This window comes from Neoarius graeffei, chromosome 9 (genome assembly GCF_027579695.1).
Source record: "Neoarius graeffei isolate fNeoGra1 chromosome 9, fNeoGra1.pri, whole genome shotgun sequence".
Taxonomy (NCBI): domain Eukaryota; kingdom Metazoa; phylum Chordata; class Actinopteri; order Siluriformes; family Ariidae; genus Neoarius; species Neoarius graeffei.
Window position 1 is genome coordinate 20558926 of NC_083577.1, and position 20166 is coordinate 20579091.

At 41.7% G+C, this 20166-nt stretch overlaps 1 protein-coding gene across 1 annotated transcript in view; it reads left to right on the forward strand.

Moving 5' to 3' along the window:
• Positions 1-20166, forward strand: part of LOC132891516 (GRIP and coiled-coil domain-containing protein 2-like) — an 83210-nt gene that overhangs the window by 32933 nt on the left and 30111 nt on the right. The window contains 4 exon segments of the mRNA XM_060929178.1: positions 5239-5343; positions 7527-7689; positions 14371-14471; positions 16886-16963. Coding sequence (XP_060785161.1) covers positions 5239-5343; positions 7527-7689; positions 14371-14471; positions 16886-16963 — 447 coding nt within the window.

Below are 20166 nucleotides of genomic sequence, written 5' to 3' on the forward strand. Positions count from 1 at the left end.
GAGAGAGGGAGGAGGAGCCTGCTGCTCCTCACTCTGACACAGTGATGACGTTGATGGCTCTGTGACAGTTGCTCCCGCCAATGCCACATCGGGACCTCCCCCTGCCAAATTATGGCAGGCCCCACTCTTCACTAAATGTGACATTAATTCCCGAAATCCCGGCCAATCAGTCCCCAAAATTATTGAGTGGGTAAGGTGAGGATTAACCGTCGCCTTTACTCTAAATTTCTCCCCTCGAAATAGAATGTGGACCGACACTAAAGGGTAGTTGTGAACATCCCTGTGCACACACAACAGCTTCACCAATTGTGCTCTCCCCAGTGCCTTGTCTTGCACCAGACTTTGGTGGATTGAGGTCTGATTACAACCGGAGTCCACCAAAGCCTGATATGTATCCCCTTGGATACTCACCTGTATGCGATGTGCTCCAGCCCGATCGAAGGGGATCTCTGGCGCCCACCTCCATCGCCGAGCACTGATGCTGGAGGTGCCCCGGCTCCCTGCAGCGCCAGCATACCGGCCCAGGCTCTCCTTCTGCACCGGTGTTTCAGAGCTCACTCACCTGAGGGGGGGAAAGAGACAGACATGGAAGTAGGAAATGGTAGGGCACCGCGGGTGCGGCGAGCCAGCTGGGGTGGAGCCGACCCCCACCTCCATGGTGGGAGAATGGGGTGAGGACGAGAAAAAGAAGAGGGGGGAGAAAAGAGAGGGGAGAAGAGGAGACACGCTGTCCTGCCGTCGGAACAGCTGCCATATGGTCCTCCGCCAGCTTGATGGCCTGATCCAGTGACACCGGGTGATGGCACTGGACCCACTCCGCTGTTCCTTCTGGAAGTCGGTCAATGAATTGTTCCAGCACCACCAGGTCAATGATTCCCTCGGCATCGCGGTTGTTGGCCCTCAGCCACCGCCGGCAGGCGTCCCGGAGTTGCTGGCCAAACGCAAACGGCCAGCCGACCTCCTCCAGGCGCAGTGCGCGGAAGTGCTGCCATTGCTGCTCTGTGGTGCGCCCTACACGTTGGAGGACGGCCCTGCGGAGGTCGGTGTAGACCAGCCAGCTGTCGACGGGGAGCTGTAGCGCGGCCAGCTGCACCTTGCCTGTTAGCAGGAGGGCGAGGCGCGCCGCGCGCTGTTCCACTGGCCAACTGCATGCCTCTGCTGCCTGCTCAAAAAGAGCGAGGAAGGCTTCGGGGTCATCGTGTGGACCCATCTTCATCAGGGTGAGGTGGGGAGGGTCCGTGGTGATGGTGGACCCCGCCGATGCGAGCAGGTGCCGTGGTGATGGTGGACCCCGCCGATGCGAGCAGGTGCCATGGTGATGGTGGACCCCTCCGATGCGAGCAGGTGCCGTGGTGATGGTGGACCCCGCCGATGCGAGCAGATGGCGTGGTGATGGTGGACCCCGCCGATGCGAGCAGGTGCTGTGGTGATGGTGGACCCCGCCGATGCGAGCAGGTGCTGGAATGCCTGACGATCTTCCTGCTGTGCCAGCACCAGGGCTTCGAACCGTTGTTCTTGCTCCTTCCAGAGGGCGACCCGCGCCTGGTGCTGGCTCTGTTGGGCTGAGGCGAGGGCATGGACCAGGTCCTTGAAGGGGGAGGACTCCATGGGGCTGTCTCCTTCTGCGCTCCGTCCCGGGTTTCAGCACCACTGTGTAACCAGAGCAGGTGGGTGGAGCACAGAAGCACGGCAGGCCAGAACTGAGTTCTTAGAAACTCTTTTATTTTTAATGATGTGTGGCTTTTCAGCTCATTCAGTCTCTCACACATGCATTCGGGTCAGGAGAGAGCTCCCTTTCTCTGCTCTCTCCTTTTATAGGGCGCGGTCACTGGGGAAGATGCACAAACACAGGTTAACTCACATCAGGTGCAGTGATTCTGCCACTTACCTTCCCTGACTCCGCCCTCCATTTGCAGACCGATGCTTGACCATGCCCCCGCTGTCACAAATATTGACCACTGCAGCGAAGTCTACCTAGAAGTTGTGACAAGATGTCATCAGAGAGATCATTAATCTTTCGCCTTACGGTGTCGTTGGAGAGTGGTACTGTTTTCAATTTGTTAGCTGCCTCTGTTCCGATCATAACCTCGCACATATCCACTGCTGATGGAAGGATCAGCTCTTCTGCTATGGTATGAGCCTTCTTACACTTAGCTATACGCTGGGCTACCAAATAAGAAGCTTTCTGCGCCCTCTCTGATGTAGTTGCCAGCTTGGTTAGTCTTGTTCGCTGAGAGAAATATTCCTCACCTTTTCTGTGAAAGAACTCTTTTGGTTTGTTGATGTATTCCGGATGTTTTGTTAACAGATGCCGCTTTAGCTTGGCTGGCTTCATAGCCTCATTAGCTAGCACCTGGAGACAGTTCACACACATTGGCTTTCCTCTGCTGCTTTCAGTGAAGCCAAATTCTATATAAGTCTCATCATATTTTCTTACTTTGCTTGGTTTGGGAGTGTTGTTACTCGTCTGTTTCAAAAATCTATCCATTTTCTTTTTTCTAACTCTGATTGCTGTCTTTCAATCAGCTCACCAAGCTATCGTAGCTATGTTATGTGAGCGGGAATAACGAGAATAATGTGAATAATGCATTACTGTTGCATACTGGGTAAATACTGTAGCATTTTTCTCCACATAAGGGAAGTTTATTATTTTGTAGCAAATTTTTTCATGGACCCCCTGGCAACGCGCCATGGACCTCCAGGGGTCCGCAGACCCCACTTTGAGAACCACTGCTATACAACATGTACAGTGGCATGCAAAAGTTTAGGCATCCCTTGCTGAAAATGTCTGTTACTGTGAATAGTTAAGTGAGCAGAGGATGAACTGATCACCAAAAGGCATAAGGGTAAAGATGACACATTTCTTTAATATTTTCCTCAAGATTACATTTTCATTTCCATCATTTACAGGCGTAAAATACCAAAAAATGAAAAGGACCTGAAGCAAAGGTTTAGGCACCTGACATGGCCAGTACTTAGTAACACCCCCTTTGGCAAGTATCACAGCTTGTAAACACTTTTTGTAGCCAGCTAATAATCTTTCAGTTCTTACCTGGGGGATTTTCATGCATTCGTCCTTGCAAAAGGCTTCCAGTTCTACAAGTTTCTTGGGCTGTCTTGCATGCACTGCTCTTTTGCGATCTATCCACAGATTTTCAATGATGTTTAGGTCAGGGGACTGTGAGGGCCATGGCAAAACCTTCAGCTTGTGCCTCTTGAGGTATTCCATTGTAGATTTTGAGGTGTGTTTTGGATCATCGTCTTATTGTAGGACCCATCCTCTTTTTAACTTCAACTTTTTTACAGATGGTATGATGTTTGCTTCCAGAGTTTGCTGGTATTTATTCGAATCCATGCTTCCCTCAACCAGTGAAGTGTGTCCTGTGACACTGGCTGCAACACAACCCCAAAGCATGATCGATCCACACCCATGCTTCAGAGTTGGAGAGGTGTTCTTTTCCTGGAATTTGGCACCCATTTTTTTCTCCAAACATGCCTTTGCACATTGTGGCCAAAAAGTTCTATTTTGATTTCATCAGTCCACAGGACTTGTTTCCAAAATGCATCAGGCTTGCTTAGATGTTCATTTGCAAACTTCAGACACTGAATTTTGTGGCTAGGACACAGGAAAGGTTTTCTTCTGATGACTCTTCCATGAAGGTCATATTTGTTCAGGTGTCGCTGCATAGTAGAACAGTGCACCACCACTCCAGGGTCTGCTAAGTCTTTCTGAAGGTCTTTTGCAGTCAAACAGGTGTTTTTATTTGCCTTTCTAGCAATCCAACAAGCAGTTCTTTCAGAAAGTTTTCTTCATCTTCCAGACCTCACCTTGATCTCCACTGTTTCAGTTAACTGCCATTTCTTAATAACATTTACAATCTGAAGAAACAGCTACTTGAAAACACTTTGCTATGTTCTTGTAGCCTTCTGCTTTGTGAGCATCAATTATTTTATTATTCAAAATGCGAGGGAGTTGCTTAGAGGAGCCCATGGCTGTTGATTTTAGGGACAAGTTTGAGGAGTCAGAGAATTTATACAGCTTTGAAATCTGCATCATCTGACCTTTCCTAACGAAGAATTTGAACAAGCCACAGCTCAATAAGCTAATTAAGGTCTGGAACCTTGGTAAAAGTTACCTGAGAACTCAAATGTATTGGGGTGCCCAAACTTTTGCATGGTGTTCCTTTTCTTTTTTCACTCTCCAATTGTACAAAACAAAAATAATACACACATCTTGCATAAAATGCTGAAAAGAAATCTCATCTTTCCCTTTATGCCTTTTGGTGATCAGTTCATCTTCTGCTCACTTAACTATTCACAGTAACAGACATTTTCAGCAAGGGTGCCCAAACTTTTAGAAGAAGAAGAAGAAGAAACCTTTATTTGTCACATGCACACTTCAAGCACAGTGAAATTCATCCTCTGTGTTTAACCCATCTGAAGCAGTGAACACGCGTGTGCGCGCGCGCACACCCAGAGCATTGGGCAGCCACACTAGAGCGCCTGGGGAGCAGTCAGGGGTCAGGTACCTTGCTCAAGGGCACCTCAGCCCAAGGCCGCCCCACATTAACCTAACTTTTGCATGCCACTGTAGCTCTTTCACATCAGATGTTCCTGCAGATGTTAGAGGTGTTTTCTTTCGTCATTTTAATCAAAATTAGAGTTTGAATCCCAATGATTCCACAGCCATATGGTGTACACGAGAGAGCTCTGTGAAGGAGCATGAGCAGCAGTTCAGTCTGATAGTGGTTTACTTCATGTTTGTCTGACTGAAAAACATTTCTGAACAGCTGTGTCTATGTCAGTAACTATTTGCTCCCGGATCGATCCGTGAAGCAGAATCTCTTAGGCAGCAGAAGTCTACATTCCTACATCATACTTTTATCTGCCTCCTTTGGCACAGACAGATCAAAACCTAACACTAGGTCATAAGTTCATACAGTATGTCGTAATGTGGGGGAAAAAAAACATCAAGCTATCGCCATAAATTTTGTTAACATGTTACTGATCATGTGTGTGTATTATTATTATTATTATTATTATTATTATTATTATTATAATATATTCCCCTCCCTGACGTAGCAGCAGCACACTTGCATACTGGATTAGTTCATCTTTTTTGTTTCTTTGAACCTTTTAATAGGGTTTGTATTTCACTGCATAATTACAGTATAGTAATATATGTAAGTTTGTTCATTTAGTTGTGACTTGTATATTTGTTTTTGTGTGTGTTTTAAGGAGCATATGTGTGCCGTGAAGGAAGCTGAGGAGCTCCACGTTTTGGTACAGAAGCAGAAACAAGAGCTGCAGCAGACCCATCAAGAGCTGGAACAGCTTAGGAAGGCATGTTCACAAATGCACCCTATTGGCCTGATCTCTTTTCACGTCTAGTTAAAGTCTGAAATACACAAGTAGTCTAGTGGAGTTTATTGATATAGTTTTTGAACTTTTTCCCACTTTTTTTCTTTTTATTATAGTCAAATCAGTCATCCTGCTGGTTTTGGCCTTTTGTCACTGGACAATAAATCTCAAGCTGTGTTACTCCAAAATGGTTAAACGGGCTGTTTTTCACTTTGTCATGGAGCCATTATTTATTTATTACAGTAAAATATCTTGTTGCGGTCACTGCAACAGTTTCCTTTTTTATCTTCTGGACCTTATGTGTTTTTTGTCCTTAGTGAAACTATAGGTACTTGCATGTAGTTTGATTGATATATTGGTCTATATTATATGGACATGAGTGTTTTCCTGGGAAATACACCACTTGTACTTTTCATACGAGCTCCATCTGGGACATTGAGAACCAAAACCATGACAGAAATCTCTATATGTCACTTGTGAGGAAATCGATGAATTGTTGTGATAAATTTTGGTACTTTTTGTTTGTGAATGTGTCTATATAATAAGAAAATCACACGTTGGCTTGAAGATATGAAGTTTATCTTCTTGTGTTGAAAAATTCATATTTTTCATACGAAATGCATCACGGATCTGAGTAATGTATTTAAATAATATTGGCTGGCGTTGAGTGGTATCTCGTATATTCCATTCAGCTAGCATGATACTGAATGAGTCGAAGATGAGTAGATGAATGGAATATATCTGATATACCATGAAAAAAAGCCAGCCAATATTATTATAATACATACACACTCTTCATGTCAGCATTCTCGAAGGCTAATGCTAGCTTACCTGCAACTCGGTGCTGTTAGCGCGGCAGTCCAGTTACCTTCCAGCCGGTGTTGTTAGCGAAGGCCTATGCTAGTGCAGTCAAACCGAATATTATTATTATCGTTGTGTAATTTACTGAGTTACTTTTAAAATCAACATTGACAACTACATACAACGGAGTGATCTGGCAGCCAAAATTCTCTCAAAATCTTCCACTTTTAACGAAGCAAACTTCGCAGCCATGTTTGTTTACAAACTGTAAGTCACTCGCTAGCGCAGAAGTTTTACATCTCCGATGTGTCTCTTCTCCAGTTTTTCAGTGTCCGTTGGTACGTTTTTCTCTTGTAAATACATGTGAAGAATACATAATGAAGTTTTGGTGGCCTTTCGGGTATTCAGCATGTCTTCAGTTTTAGTTTTCAGTTTATTTATTTAGTGCTTAATTCTAAAACTGGATTCACCTCGTCTTCTCTCTCTCCTGGCCAATAAAGAAATGATTGTGCGCATGCGCAGCAGAATAGTTTTGTCATTGGATCTTTGCATGAGCTCTGACGTGTGATGTCGTGTTGTCTTGACAACGTGCGATATTATAACAATATTGCATGCTCATTCTCCATTGGGGAGAGTGGCGTAATACATGGAGGATAAGCGATATGATAATATTGCATGCTGTCAGGAAACTCACTAGAAGGGAACAGAATGCATGTTTTTATTCCATGGAAAAATGTCCTGTATGTATCGGAGATGTCACTCCGATGACGTCACTCCGATGACGTCACTCCCAGGATTTTCCGACTGACTAGATGCGCAATGGCCAACTGGTTCAAAACTAAAATTCTTTGGATTAACTTTTTTTTTTTTTGTCTATATAATATAAAGAACATTACATGGTGGCGCAAAGATATGAAGTTTATCTTCTTGTGTTAAAAATCTTTTCACTCATTCTCGTCAGATACTTGAAGATAAACTTCATATCTTCACACAACTGTGTAATATCCTCTATATATGTGCTTTTGACCCAAACTTGACTTGACCCAAACGTCTGGCACTGAAATGAAACTGGAAAAAAAGCCCACTGTGACCATGAGAGAATACACTGTACTCTGACTTCCACACAATCGAGCTATAGACTAATAAACAGAAAGTAGTTTTTATCAGGTGTGATGTTACACCATGGCCATGACAAAGGGATTTAGCTGCTTCAGAGAAGTATGACAGAATAAATGATAGACGTTTTTCAAAATTAATAGCATACAAGTATGCAGTAGTTTGTCCCAGGTTATTGTACCAATGCATATCATACCATGGCTTGTTTTTTAAAGCCTCAGTGCAAATCTTTTTATTTTCTTATTTAGGATGCCCAGCAGAGCACTTTGTTGGACATGGAGATGGCAGATTACGAGCGGCTGGTCAAAGAGCTCAACCTGCAGCTCTCGGACAAGGACAGACTGCTGAAAGAGCAGGAAAGACAAAACCAAGCTCAGAGAGAGAGAGAGGAGAAACTGAACCAGGAAGTAGGCAAGTGCTGCTCCTTTTCACTTTGTGAATGTGAATAATTTTCTTCAGACAACCACACGCAACCTGTATGCAACAGATTTGTCAGAAAGGTGATAGACACATGATAGTGTTGTAGTTTTGCTGAAAACTTACTGCATCTGTGTTCTACTGCTTGGTACCAGAACCAGACAACTTCACGCCAGAGAACAAAACTAGGGACCTGCTAAACAAGTGTGTAAGGAGTGTCCCATGCCCTCCTGTTCACTTCATAAACACCACCTCCCTGTGTAAACATGATGACTCATGTGAAATCATATCCTGTATACTTCACTATAATGTAACTTCCATTATTATAAAGAACCAAAAGATTATAACAATAAAGTCAAACAGTGTAAATTCAGGTAAGAGTTTCTAAAGGAAAACTGGAGCATTTAATCAGGAAATGCGCTAATGTTGTCATGTATAAACGTTCAGCGTTTTTTTTTTTTAATGAATATACAGTGGTGCGGGCGGCACGGTGGTGTAGTGGTTAGCGCTGTCGCCTCACAGCAAGAAGGTCCTGGGTTCGAGCCCCGGGGCCGGCGAGGGCCTTTCTGTGTGGAGTTTGCATGTTCTCCCCGTGTCCGCGTGGGTTTCCTCCGGGTGCTCCGGTTTCCCCCACAGTCCAAAGACATGCAGGTTAGGTTAACTGGTGACTCTAAATTGACCGTAGGTGTGAATGTGAGTGTGAATGGTTGTCTGTGTCTGTGTCAGCCCTGTGATGACCTGGCGACTTGTCCAGGGTGTACCCCGCCTTTCGCCCGTAGTCAGCTGGGATAGGCTCCAGCTTGCCTGCGACCCTGTAGAAGGATAAAGCGGCTAGAGATAATGAGATGAGATGAGATACAGTGGTGCTTGAAAGTTTATGAACCCTTTAGAATTTTCTATATTTCTGCATAAATATGACCTAAAACATCACCAGGTTTTCACACAAGTCCTAAAAGTAGATAAAGAGAACCCAGTTATACAAATGAGACAAAAATATTAGTGTACTTGGTCATTTATTTATTGAGGAAAATGATCCAATATTACATATCTGTGAGTGGCAAAAGTATGTGAACCTTTGCTTTCAGTATCTGGTGTGACCCCCTTGTGCAGCAATAACTGCAACTAAACGTTTCCGGTAACTGTTGATCAGTCCTGCACACCGGCTTGAAGGAATTTTAGCCCATTCCTCCATACAGAACAGCGTCAACTCTGGGATGTTGGTGGGTTTCCTCACATGAACTGCTCGCTTCAGGTCCTTCCACAACATTTCCATTGGATTAAGGTCAGGACTTTGACTTGGCCATTCCAACACATTAACTTTATTCTTCTTTAACCATTCTTTGGTAGAACGACTTGTGTGTTTAGGGTCATTATCTTGCTGCATGACCCACCTTCTTTTGAGATTCAGTTCATGGACAGATGTCCTGACATTTTCCTTTAGAATTTACTGGTGTAATTCAGAATTCATTGTTCCATCAATGATGGCAAGCTGTCCTGGTCCAGATGCAGCAAAACAGGCCCAAACCAAGATACTACCACCACCATGTTTCACAGATGGGATAAGGTTCTTGTGCTGGAATGCAGTGTTTTCCTTTCTCCAAACATAATGCTTCTTATTTAGAGATGGTTTTGTAACCTTTTCCAGCCTGATGGGCATCAACAACGCTTTTTCTGAGGTCCTCAGAAATCTCCTTTGTTTGTTTGTGCCATGATACACTTCCACAAACATGTGTTGTGAAGATCAGACTTTGATAGATCCCTGTTCTTTAAATAAAACAGGGTGCCCAGTCACACCTGATTGTCATCCCATTGATTGAAAACACCTGACTCTAATTTCACCTTCAAATTAACTGCTAATCCTAAAGGTTCACATACTTTTGCCACTCACAAATATGTAATATTGGATAATTTTCCTCAATAAATAAATGACCAAGTGTAATATTTTTGTCTCATTTGTTTAACTGGGTTCTCTTTATCCACTTTTAGGACTTGGGTGAAAACCTGGTGATGTTTTAGGTCATATTTATGCAGAAATATAGAAAATTCTAAAGGGTTCACAAACTTTCAAGCACCACTGTATGACTCATAAGTTCAGAAGCGAAGTGGTTGCAGCTTTAATGCTTTGAATCCCTTAAACAAATCTTGTATAAAAAAAACACTTAATGAGGAAACCTACTGATTATTTTCAATACTTTTCATTTCAAATACTTTCAACGCTTTTTATACTGAGTCTCAGATATGCTTTCCAGGCAGAGGGTGGTTATAAACTGCTGATTCCCAACAAGATGTGCAGTTTATACAAGGCTATACGTTTATAAAGTGATGTTTTAAAATACAGTTCCTGTGTGATTCGTAGATTTGGCACGATGTACAATGGCAGAAATACACCGATCACTCATAACCAGGTTTATAGTACTCGAGGCCAGGACTCGGACTCAAGTCCAACTCATGCCCCAAGTTTAAGGACTCGTGACTTGACTTGGACTTGAGCATTGATGACTCGGACTCGTGCATTAACTGCATTCGGACTCGTAAATTGGAGACGAGGACTCTTGTTTTTTGTAACATGCCATAATAATTTGGCATAAGATATTTATATCTACATTTAATTTTGTACTAATTTCGTGCAAGAGTGTCACACCTGCGTGCCTTGGCGCGTGCATCAGATAGACTCTCGGGCGTGCTCTGGACAGTGTATGTGCCAAGCGAACTCTCACGCATGCGCAGTAAATGACTCCCACCTGCACAGGATTAAGGAGCAATCAGCACACCGATGTGAAAACGCACTTACTTTGTGAAGTATTGAGTTGCGTTGCTGACACGTTACCGAGCCTTATTTCCTTGTTTGGTTTCCTGATCCCTAATTTCCTGTTTCTCGTCTTTGATTCTGCCGAGTCTACGATGGCCTGTTTGTGCCTCGCTTGACCTATTGCCTGTTTCACCGTTTTACAATTTTGCCTGCTGTTCTGGATTGTTTACCTGTCTTCACTTGTATTAATAAACACACCTTCTGCACTTAGATCTGTCTCTCAACCATCTCTGACAGAATACTTCACTCTCCCTGATAAAGAGAAGCACATTCACATGTTCATGTGTCGTGTTCAGGAACAAACTAATGTTAATGGCACTACAACAGCCACCGTCAAATGGTGTGGTTGGAGTGGTGTTCCCAACTCGGATCAGTAGTGGACTTGACTCTAATTTTATTTTTTTTTTCTTTTTGATGACTTGGACTTGACTCTGACTTGAACACTGGAGACTCGAGACTGGATTTGGACTCGAGGTTTAGTGACTCGACTACAACACTGGCCTTAACATTAAAAACACTGACAGGAGAAGAAGTGAATAACCTTGATTATCTCATTACAACGGCACCTGTCAAGGGGTGGGATATATTAGGCAGCAAGAGAACAGTCAGTTCTTGAAGTTGATGTGATGGAAGCAGGAAAAATGGGCAAGTGTATGGATCTGAGTGACTTTGACAAGGGCCAAATTGTGATTGCTAGATGACTGGGTCTGAGCATCTCCAAAATGGCACATCTTGTGGGGTGTTCCTGGTATGCAGTGGTTAGTACCTACCAAAAGTGATCCAAGGAAGGACAACCAGTGAACCGGCAACAGGGTCATGGGTGTCGAAGACTCTTTGATTCCGTGTGGGGCATGAAGGCTAGCCCATATGGTCCAATCCCACAGAAGAGCTACCGTAACACAAACTGCTGAAGAAGTTACTGCTGGCTAAAACAGAAAGGTGTCAGAATTAACTTGTTCAGCAGCTTGTGGAAACATATTTCCAGTGCAGCTATTCACATGAACTGTTGAGCAGATATTGGTATTAATGCAATAAAACTACACAGATAAAGAATTCAGAATATTCCAGTCCATAAAAACAGTGGAATGAGACAGGAAAAAGGTATTGGACAGAAGTATTTACAATGACCGCTTCAAGGCACTTCCTATATGAAGACACTAATCTCTCACGGTGTTCAGGTAGGATTTTGGCTCATCCGTCTTTAAATGAAACGGTGAATCATGATTTTCAGTTCATTCTACTCCATTTTTTTTATTGAGTTTAAGTGTGCTGATTGACTTAATGACTGGGCCGTTCCATTACCTTTTATGTTCTTCCAGTGCAACCAAATGGAGCCAATTCTTTTGCTGTATGTTTTGGATCGTTACCCTACTAGAAAGTCCACCAACATCTCATCGTATTGGATGGCAACAGATTCTTCTCAAGAATTTTCCAGTTCATGCCTTCGTTCATTTTCCCTTCAATAATTTGTATTCTGCTGGTACCATGAGAAGAAAAATGGCCCCATAACATCATGCTTCCACTTCTGAACTTTTACTGTAGGATATTTTTAGGGGCATATGCAAAGCCTAACATGGTGCTTTGAAAAGTTTGAAAATGCTTGGTCTCATTTGAGCACACTGGTGATCTACAGGCTTCTCAAAATGTTCTGTAGCAAGCTTCAACATGCCTTTTCTTCAATAATGGCATCTTCTGGGGTGATGGAGAGAGAATGGGGTCCGTGGCTGTAGAGTGCATCACCTATTATTTTCTCTGTGACAGCTGTACCTACTGCTTCCAGATCTTTCTACAGTTCTTTGAGTGCTCCTTCACTCTTTGGCTCCTTGGCTATTCTGACTAATGTTCTGACAGCCCAGTTGGAAATCTTCCTCCAACCAGCTCCTGTGTGGCTGGTTGATTTGTTGAATGATGTTCCTTTGCAGATGGTGCTCATAGGAACATTAAGAGTTTAGAAATCCGAGAGTATTCACTGCCGTTGCTCTGCTGCTCAATGATCTTGTCGTGAAGGTCTTGGGAAACTCTTTACCTCTACATATCATGGGATATTTCTTGCATGACCGCTGGTGCCAAATGGTTTGTTTACTTGCATCCAGACCTGGGTTTCCCTTTTTCAAAGAGCTGAAGTACTAAACTTACCAACATGGTAATTAGCACAGCTTGGAGAACTCATTGGTGCAAGCTGCCAAGTTTGACCCTCTTATACACAGCGCATTCGAGCACCATCGTCATTAGTGTCCACAGTTTAAAGGAGAACTGAAGGCAAAAATTTTTCATCAAAATTCTATTTATCTCATTTTATTAAATGTAGGAATGCATTTTTGATAGCTATTTTGTCACTGCTATAGCAAGTTATGAGTGTGTGAAATATGCTATGTAATATGTCAGTCTATATGTCAAAGCAATGGCCGTAAACGAGATTCATTGAGACCTGTGCGAGACATCATAGGACAGAAGTAAAACGTACAGCGGAAATCAAAATGACCAATATCTGCCATCGTTTTCAAAAGCGCGCCCTCTTTCGAATGCCGATGTAATCAAGCCGGAAGTTTGTTTGTTTTGATAGCAATCAGGAAAGTTTAAAGAAAGTAGGCAGTAATCGTCATTTAAACTCATTTTTATGCAAGATTTCATTTGGAAAACAGTTCATTTGGTGGAATAAATGTGACACAAGATGCCGAGTACATGTTTTGCACCTAATTGTGGTCTGGCTGACACTTCACATTTCGAAGTCTTGCACAAGTCTCGTGAAGATCGCGTGGATAAGTGATGCCTGCCATGGACCAAATGAAAAAAATTCAACATGGCTAAAAACCCAATAGGCTGATAAGTATAATATTTAATTGCAATTAGTTGCCAATACGAGTCACGATATAAGGTTACTAAAACCAAAAATGTAATTGAATAACATGTTAATTGACACATAAAGCAAGTTTAAAAATGACTTCAGTTCTTCTTTAAAGCAAACATACCTACTAAATTCTGCCTTTTATGTTTAAACACAAATTTTCAATTTCACTGATGTATTACTTTTAAGCCTTCTAGGTGCATAATTGTGATCTACAAGAAGAAGCCCTTATCTGTAATTCTTACCCTGATACTCAAAACTCTAAATCTCTTTATTTTTGTTTTTTTGGTCTATTAATTTCTGATTGGGATACCGGCTAGTGGCCTAGTGGTTAGCGTGTCCGCCTCTCAATTAGGAGATCGCGAGTTCTACTCACGGTTGGGTCATACCAAAGACAATCATAAAAATGGTACCTACTGCCATCTGGCAAGGCATGCTGCAATACAGATGCGAGCGGGGAGTCAAACTCTCGCGGTTACCAGAGGACTAGCCCCCCACTGTAACCCTAGCTATGTAATAGGCGAGAGGCCTAGGGCTATGGAAACGGAGATCGGCGCCGCCCTATGTGCCACATGGTGTGGGAAGGACTTGGATTTTGAATTTCTGATTGAGTTTTTTTTAATTAATTATTTTTTTCCTCATGAATAGAAAATTAAACCAGTTGAAAATGATTGCTGGTTTGTGACCAGGGCAAGGGACATAAATGGAAATTTTATAAAACACTGGATTTTCAAATATTCATAACTGTAGTTTTTTTTTTTAAACACATTTACAAAATTAAACCATTTTTCAGTTCAGGTCTTCACACACTAATTTGATACATTATACAACACGATGACCGCTACTTTAAAAAATGGCCTGTCATTACTACATTAATAAAAATGGTCATAAAGTCAGGATGAAATTAACATTTTTGAGTACATGAGTGTACAAGAGCTGACTGTTTAAAAAAAAAAAAAAAAAACTGCTGGTGATGCATGAGTTATGTTCAGGTGGACAAATGAATCCATTTTTATTCTAGAGTCTTTAAAGTCACTTGTGGACGTCGGAGAGGAGAAGACCGCAAAGGTTAAGCAGCTGCTGGTGAAAGCTAAGAAGGATTTGGCAGATGCCAAGAAGGAAGTGAGTTCCATTGCTTTCCTCGTCTCCATATTGAGTCTGTAATATTCATGACATGATTTGTCGTGCCATCGTGTTTGCAGAGTTTATCATGTGAATTGTATGGTACAGGATGATGGCATAGGATTAGTCATCTTCAGAGTCTTCTCTCACTAGGCATATCTGGTAAAAATTAAATCCAAATTGCTTGAAACTGCTCTCATTGAATTCAGAATTGAATGCTAAACAACATACTTTTTAGCGAATTAAAATATATTTATCCCTTCTTAAGATATTACAAATCAAAGACTGAAAAAACGGCTTAATTTTTAGAAAACTGACTTAATATTCTGTATGAGGATCACATGGTCCAAAATGGGCCTCATGAGATCAAATGTTTTTTTTTTTTTTTTTCTTATAACTTTTCTATTTTTCAAGATATTTACATGGAAATTAGCAGGCACATAGATGGTTGTATCCTGAATACAAAGTTTAAAAAATTAGTAAAAACTAATTACGTAAATTAGTATTAATTATGCCAATTGGGTAAAAAATGTTAAATTGGTACACTCTCTTCTTCAGTTTCACCAAATGGCTTTATTTGTGCAATATAAAGCTGATCTTAACTCTCATTTATACATCACAAAGAAGGAGAAATCCAATTTTAATTATAAAATATGCATAAATAAGCACTGAATGTCATTCACGTCTACCATTCTCTACCAAAATAAAGAAGTAATAAAATATTATTTCTGTATGCCTTTGTATTTCTAAGTAGGGCCTGCTAGTGTTTATATGAAAGAATATAAATTATCATTTAAAATAATATTCACAGCTTTCAGGGCTAACCTAAAAAAAAAACTGTGTGATCCACATCCAGTAAACAATTCCAGTTAATTCAGCTGAAATTGACTCTCGCATTTCTGACTTCCGGTTTTTAAAAATATCATTCCGACCACTAAGATCTCAATATTTTTCATCAAAACAACTCCTGTTATATTCTAAAAGTGTTATGTATTTACATGAATCAGTTTGATTTGGAAAAAAATAAGTAGGTAAAGCTATGAAAACTCATTTCAAAGTCTCCCGTGAATCATAACATCAAAACTAGCTGATGGAAAATTTTGCTGAATCCTTCATCAGAAACAGTGAGTGTGAGAGAACATCCCTATAAAAGTTATCGGATTGATATTCATGAGTGATCCAGTCGGAAACTGATTAGGAGAGAGAGAGAGAGAGAGACTGACTGCTTTCCCGTGACTCAAAAAGCACCGGCAGTTTCCCGACGTCCCACAAGCAGAGAGTGAACTCTGTTGTACCAACTTCAACCTGCCGTTACTCCCAAAGTACTGAACAGATCTTAACAAGATGAATTTCTTTGGAAAGCAGAGATTATAAGCTTTTTAATGATTAGTATTCTCGATAGAAAATATTCAAGAGTTAAGCAGTGACAGATTTGGAAGCATAGATGAGCATCTGCATGCACAATTTTCACAGCACGGCCAGCGAGCATCTGATATGCCTGCTGTCACTGAGAGAAATGCCTCAGGTTCAGATTAGGAGATAATCTGCTGTGTTTAGTGTTGAAAAGAGTCCTGTTTGATTTCCTTGTATCGCTTTTGTGTACATATTGGAACAATCATTTGCCCGACATATTGAACTTCATGGAATTGTTTTTCAATTCGGTTAAGTTTTATGTGTCTAGCACTCTTAAAAATACACATAATGAGACAAATCTGGCCAGAGGCGAAAGCGGCAATAATTCCTTTATGATGAACGGACGGGGTGGTGTGTAAGAAGTTATAATGGTAACAATATTAAATCATGAACTGTGATCTGTAATTACTGTAATTACATTCTTATTGGCTTGTTTACGCCGACAGCATTATAAGATGACGGCACACTGATCAATTTAATGAGCTTATTGGCACAGTGTTAAATCATTAGTGCGGCTATAGCAAGCAAGATACAAGTTAATGGCATGGGGGGGGGTGCATCTAGTTATATATTTAAACTAATTGGTTTACATATTTACTTCCTTTAGATAGGGATAACACTGACCAGAGGTAGTAATGCCAGAAGTGGCAGAATTTCTAGTTTGCTGTGGTTCCGGAAAGCTAGCTAGTGTTACGCTAATAATGTAAGAGCAGAGTGTTGAAGCTTATTCAACAGAATGCTCATCATTGTCAGTTCAATGTTTCCAAGGAAAGTTTCAGGCATTTTGACCATCAAAACTGTAAAATTCTTATAGTGGCAGGACGTCTGAAATGGAAAAAGAAAAAAAACATTTACGACAGTCAATTGTTATGGTGTGAATACTTTGTTACACTCTGCTGCTGCCGCTTCATTTCTACAATGTGATCCCTGCCTTTGAGAGACATAATGTCCACTTGTGTTTCTGTAGATTAGCAAAAAAACTAACAGTGTTTGCTTTGTAGGAAGCATCTCAGATGATTCTGCAGTCTTCTCTAAAGGGTGAATTAGAGGCTATTCAACAGCAGCTGGAGAATTACAAGGTAAAAACAATATGTACGTTTAGTCTTCTGGAATTTTTGAGAACAACTGGGATTGAGTTTACATAGCACAATAACAAAAAGCTGTGTGTCCACGCTGTCGGTGGTAAATGTGTTTAAGGACAAGTGTGTGAGGGCTCCCATCACTCTTGCATGCTCCATCATTTTATAGGTTACTTACTGGCCAACTGTTTGCTCATTTTCTAGTGTTCATTGCATGAATTCCTTATACGTGCAGTCATCATGGAAATTAAAATGCATGATGACATTTTAGTAATGCAGTATGTTGTTCAAATACAGCAGGTGAATAAAATGGGAACAGAAATATAAGGAAGAAAAATGTGCCAGCGTGTCATTGTGCGGAGCCAATTACCGGTCTAGTGTCACAGCCCTAATTAGCATTAATTAACATTCTTCTGCATTATGGTGTCCCACAGGATTCTGTTTTAGGTCTCCTCTCGCTCTACCTTTTATTTCCAGCCTCTTTACATGTAATTTGCATGTAATTATGACATGTAACATTTCAAAGTTACTATCTAGAACCATCCATCCAACCATTATCTGTAGCCACTTATCCTGTACAGGGTCGCAGATAAGCTGGAGCCTATCCCAGCTGACTGTGGGTGAGAGGCAGGGTACACCCTGGACAAGTCGCCAGGGCTAACACATAGACAACCATTCACACTCACATTCACACCTACGGTCAATTTAGAGCCACCAATTATCCTAACCTGCATGTCTTTTGGACTGTGGGGGAAACCGGAGCACCTAGAGGAAACCCACGCGGACACGGGGAGAACATGCAAACTCCACACAGAATGAGCCCAGCGGCCAACGAGAGCCTAACCCAGGACCTTCTTGCTGTGAGGCGACAGTGCGAACCACTACACCACCGTGCCGCCCCCATCTCATCTCATCTCATTATCTCTAGCCGCTTTATCCTTCTACAGGGTCGCAGGCAAGCTGGAGCCTATCCCAGCTGACTACGGGCGAAAGGCGGGGTACACCCTGGACAAGTCGCCAGGTCATCACAGGGCTGACACATAGACACAGACAACCATTCACACTCACATTCACACCTACAGTCAATTTAGAGTCACCAGTTAACCTAACCTGCATGTCTTTGGACTGTGGGGGAAACTGGAGCACCCGGAGGAAACCCACGCGGACACGGGGAGAACATGCAAACTCCACACAGAAAGGCCCTCGCCGGCCTCGGGGCTCGAACCCGGACCTTCTTGCTGTGAGGCGACAGCGCTAACCACTACACCACCGTGCCGCCCCTATCTAGAACCAAATAATGAACAAACAGTTGTCGTTTGTTGGAAGTGGGATGAATGACCAAATCCATCAGGATCTGAAGTTTGCAAGTCACCATGATGAAGACCTAGCCTTTCAGAGGAGTGTTGTTTGGTCAGATGAAACAAAAATTGAACCATTTCATAACAAGTGTTGCCAGACAAAACAAACCTCACCTGGTAGCACTTATGATGAATATGAAGGAAGATATCGTGAAAAAAAAAATAGGTACCCTGTGGGTACGTATGGCTACTGCTTATAAATAAAATTTTCTGATCCCATGTCCATACAGTAAATATAGCATATATATTTACTCTGAGGCAGTAGCCACAAAAATGAAGCATAATCCAAAAATTAACAATTTAAAAATCACAGAAGTAAGATATACCAAGTGTCTGTATTTTATATTATTCCACTCTGACTACTTGTAGTTTTCAAAACTGAAACCTCCGAACTGAGGCTGACATACACACACGCTGTCACCATGACCCAAACTCTTATTTCCTGGAAATGGCCCGGCGCTAGAGCTCAGTGGAACGCACTTTCCCTCTGTAATAAGCATAAACATGTCTGAACGCGATTTCTTTTGCCCATTTATTTCAAATGGTGAACCAAATTGTATACACTGGCCATGTAACACGCAGAAGACTGTTACACTCTTACATTCTTACAGCACGATGATATAGTGGCTAGCGCAAGCCACAACAAAAACCATTTTGACCTTTTTGGTGACCTTTACCGGATGACCCTCAAAATGTTGGAGGTTCTATTTGAGACCAATGCCTATCTATACTGAAAGTTTAATGAAGATTGATCCAGCCATTTTCCTGTAATATCATTAACAAAAAGAAAAAAGAAACCCAACCGGAAACAATACCTCACCCCGCTTACTCCGTAGCAGGCGAGGTAATAATTGGCCATAATAGTCAGCTGTTTACAGAGGAAAAAGGGTGAGGCTTTTAATCTGAAGAACACATCCCAGCTGTCAAGCTTGAGGGTAGCAGCATCATGTTGTGGGGACATTTTGTTGGAAAATAAACTGGAGCATTTTCAGAAAATATATGGAAAGATGAGGAAAGAGGATTATACTGAAGCAACACCTCAAGGCATCAGCTAGAAAGTTAAAATTTGGCTGCAGCTGGTTCCTTGAGCAGGACAGTGATCCTAAGCATACAGTGGATATAAAAAGTTGACATAGCCCTGATAAATTTTAGGTTTTTGTGGAAGGAAAAGGTAATCAACATCAGTCATGTCAAATCTTTTTCCACATTTAATGTGATATAATGACCAAAAAAATTCAAGTAAAAAATGAACAGGTAGAGAGGAAAATGGGGGGGCTTATTAGCAATAATTTGTGATTTGAGAGAGGGACAAGGGGGGAGAGGAAGAGGAAGTAGTCGAGAGAGAGGAGAGGAAGTACTTTATTGATCTCTGAGGAAAGTTGTTTTGCTGCAGCAGTACAGTGAACAACAAAGGAATTGGACAGTGCACAGGGAACACAGATTACAGAAACTCAAGGAAATAAGAATAAAATAAGATCAACTTGAAATTCTAACTAGAAACAAAAATAAGTAAAGTGGTTATAGGGCAGGTGCTCATTCGCTAACTGTACTTAAAAAGGTGACCGTAAGAAATATTAAAGCTATACTGCCTTTCAGATTTTTAAAGTTTAGGTCATAAGAATTTTCTCGGACACCCAATTATTTTTGTTGAGTGGACTGAAAACTACTGAATTTGAATTGCAGACTTCCAATTTTATTAGGTTTTTTTTTTTTTCCTCACAATGGAACAATTAATGAATTTAGGGCCACATGGCCCTTAATTCTCCATTATTTTTTTCCTGCTACACCATGACGCGATACAAGATACTACATCATGCATCACGTGGTGGGCTTTCCATGTTCGCG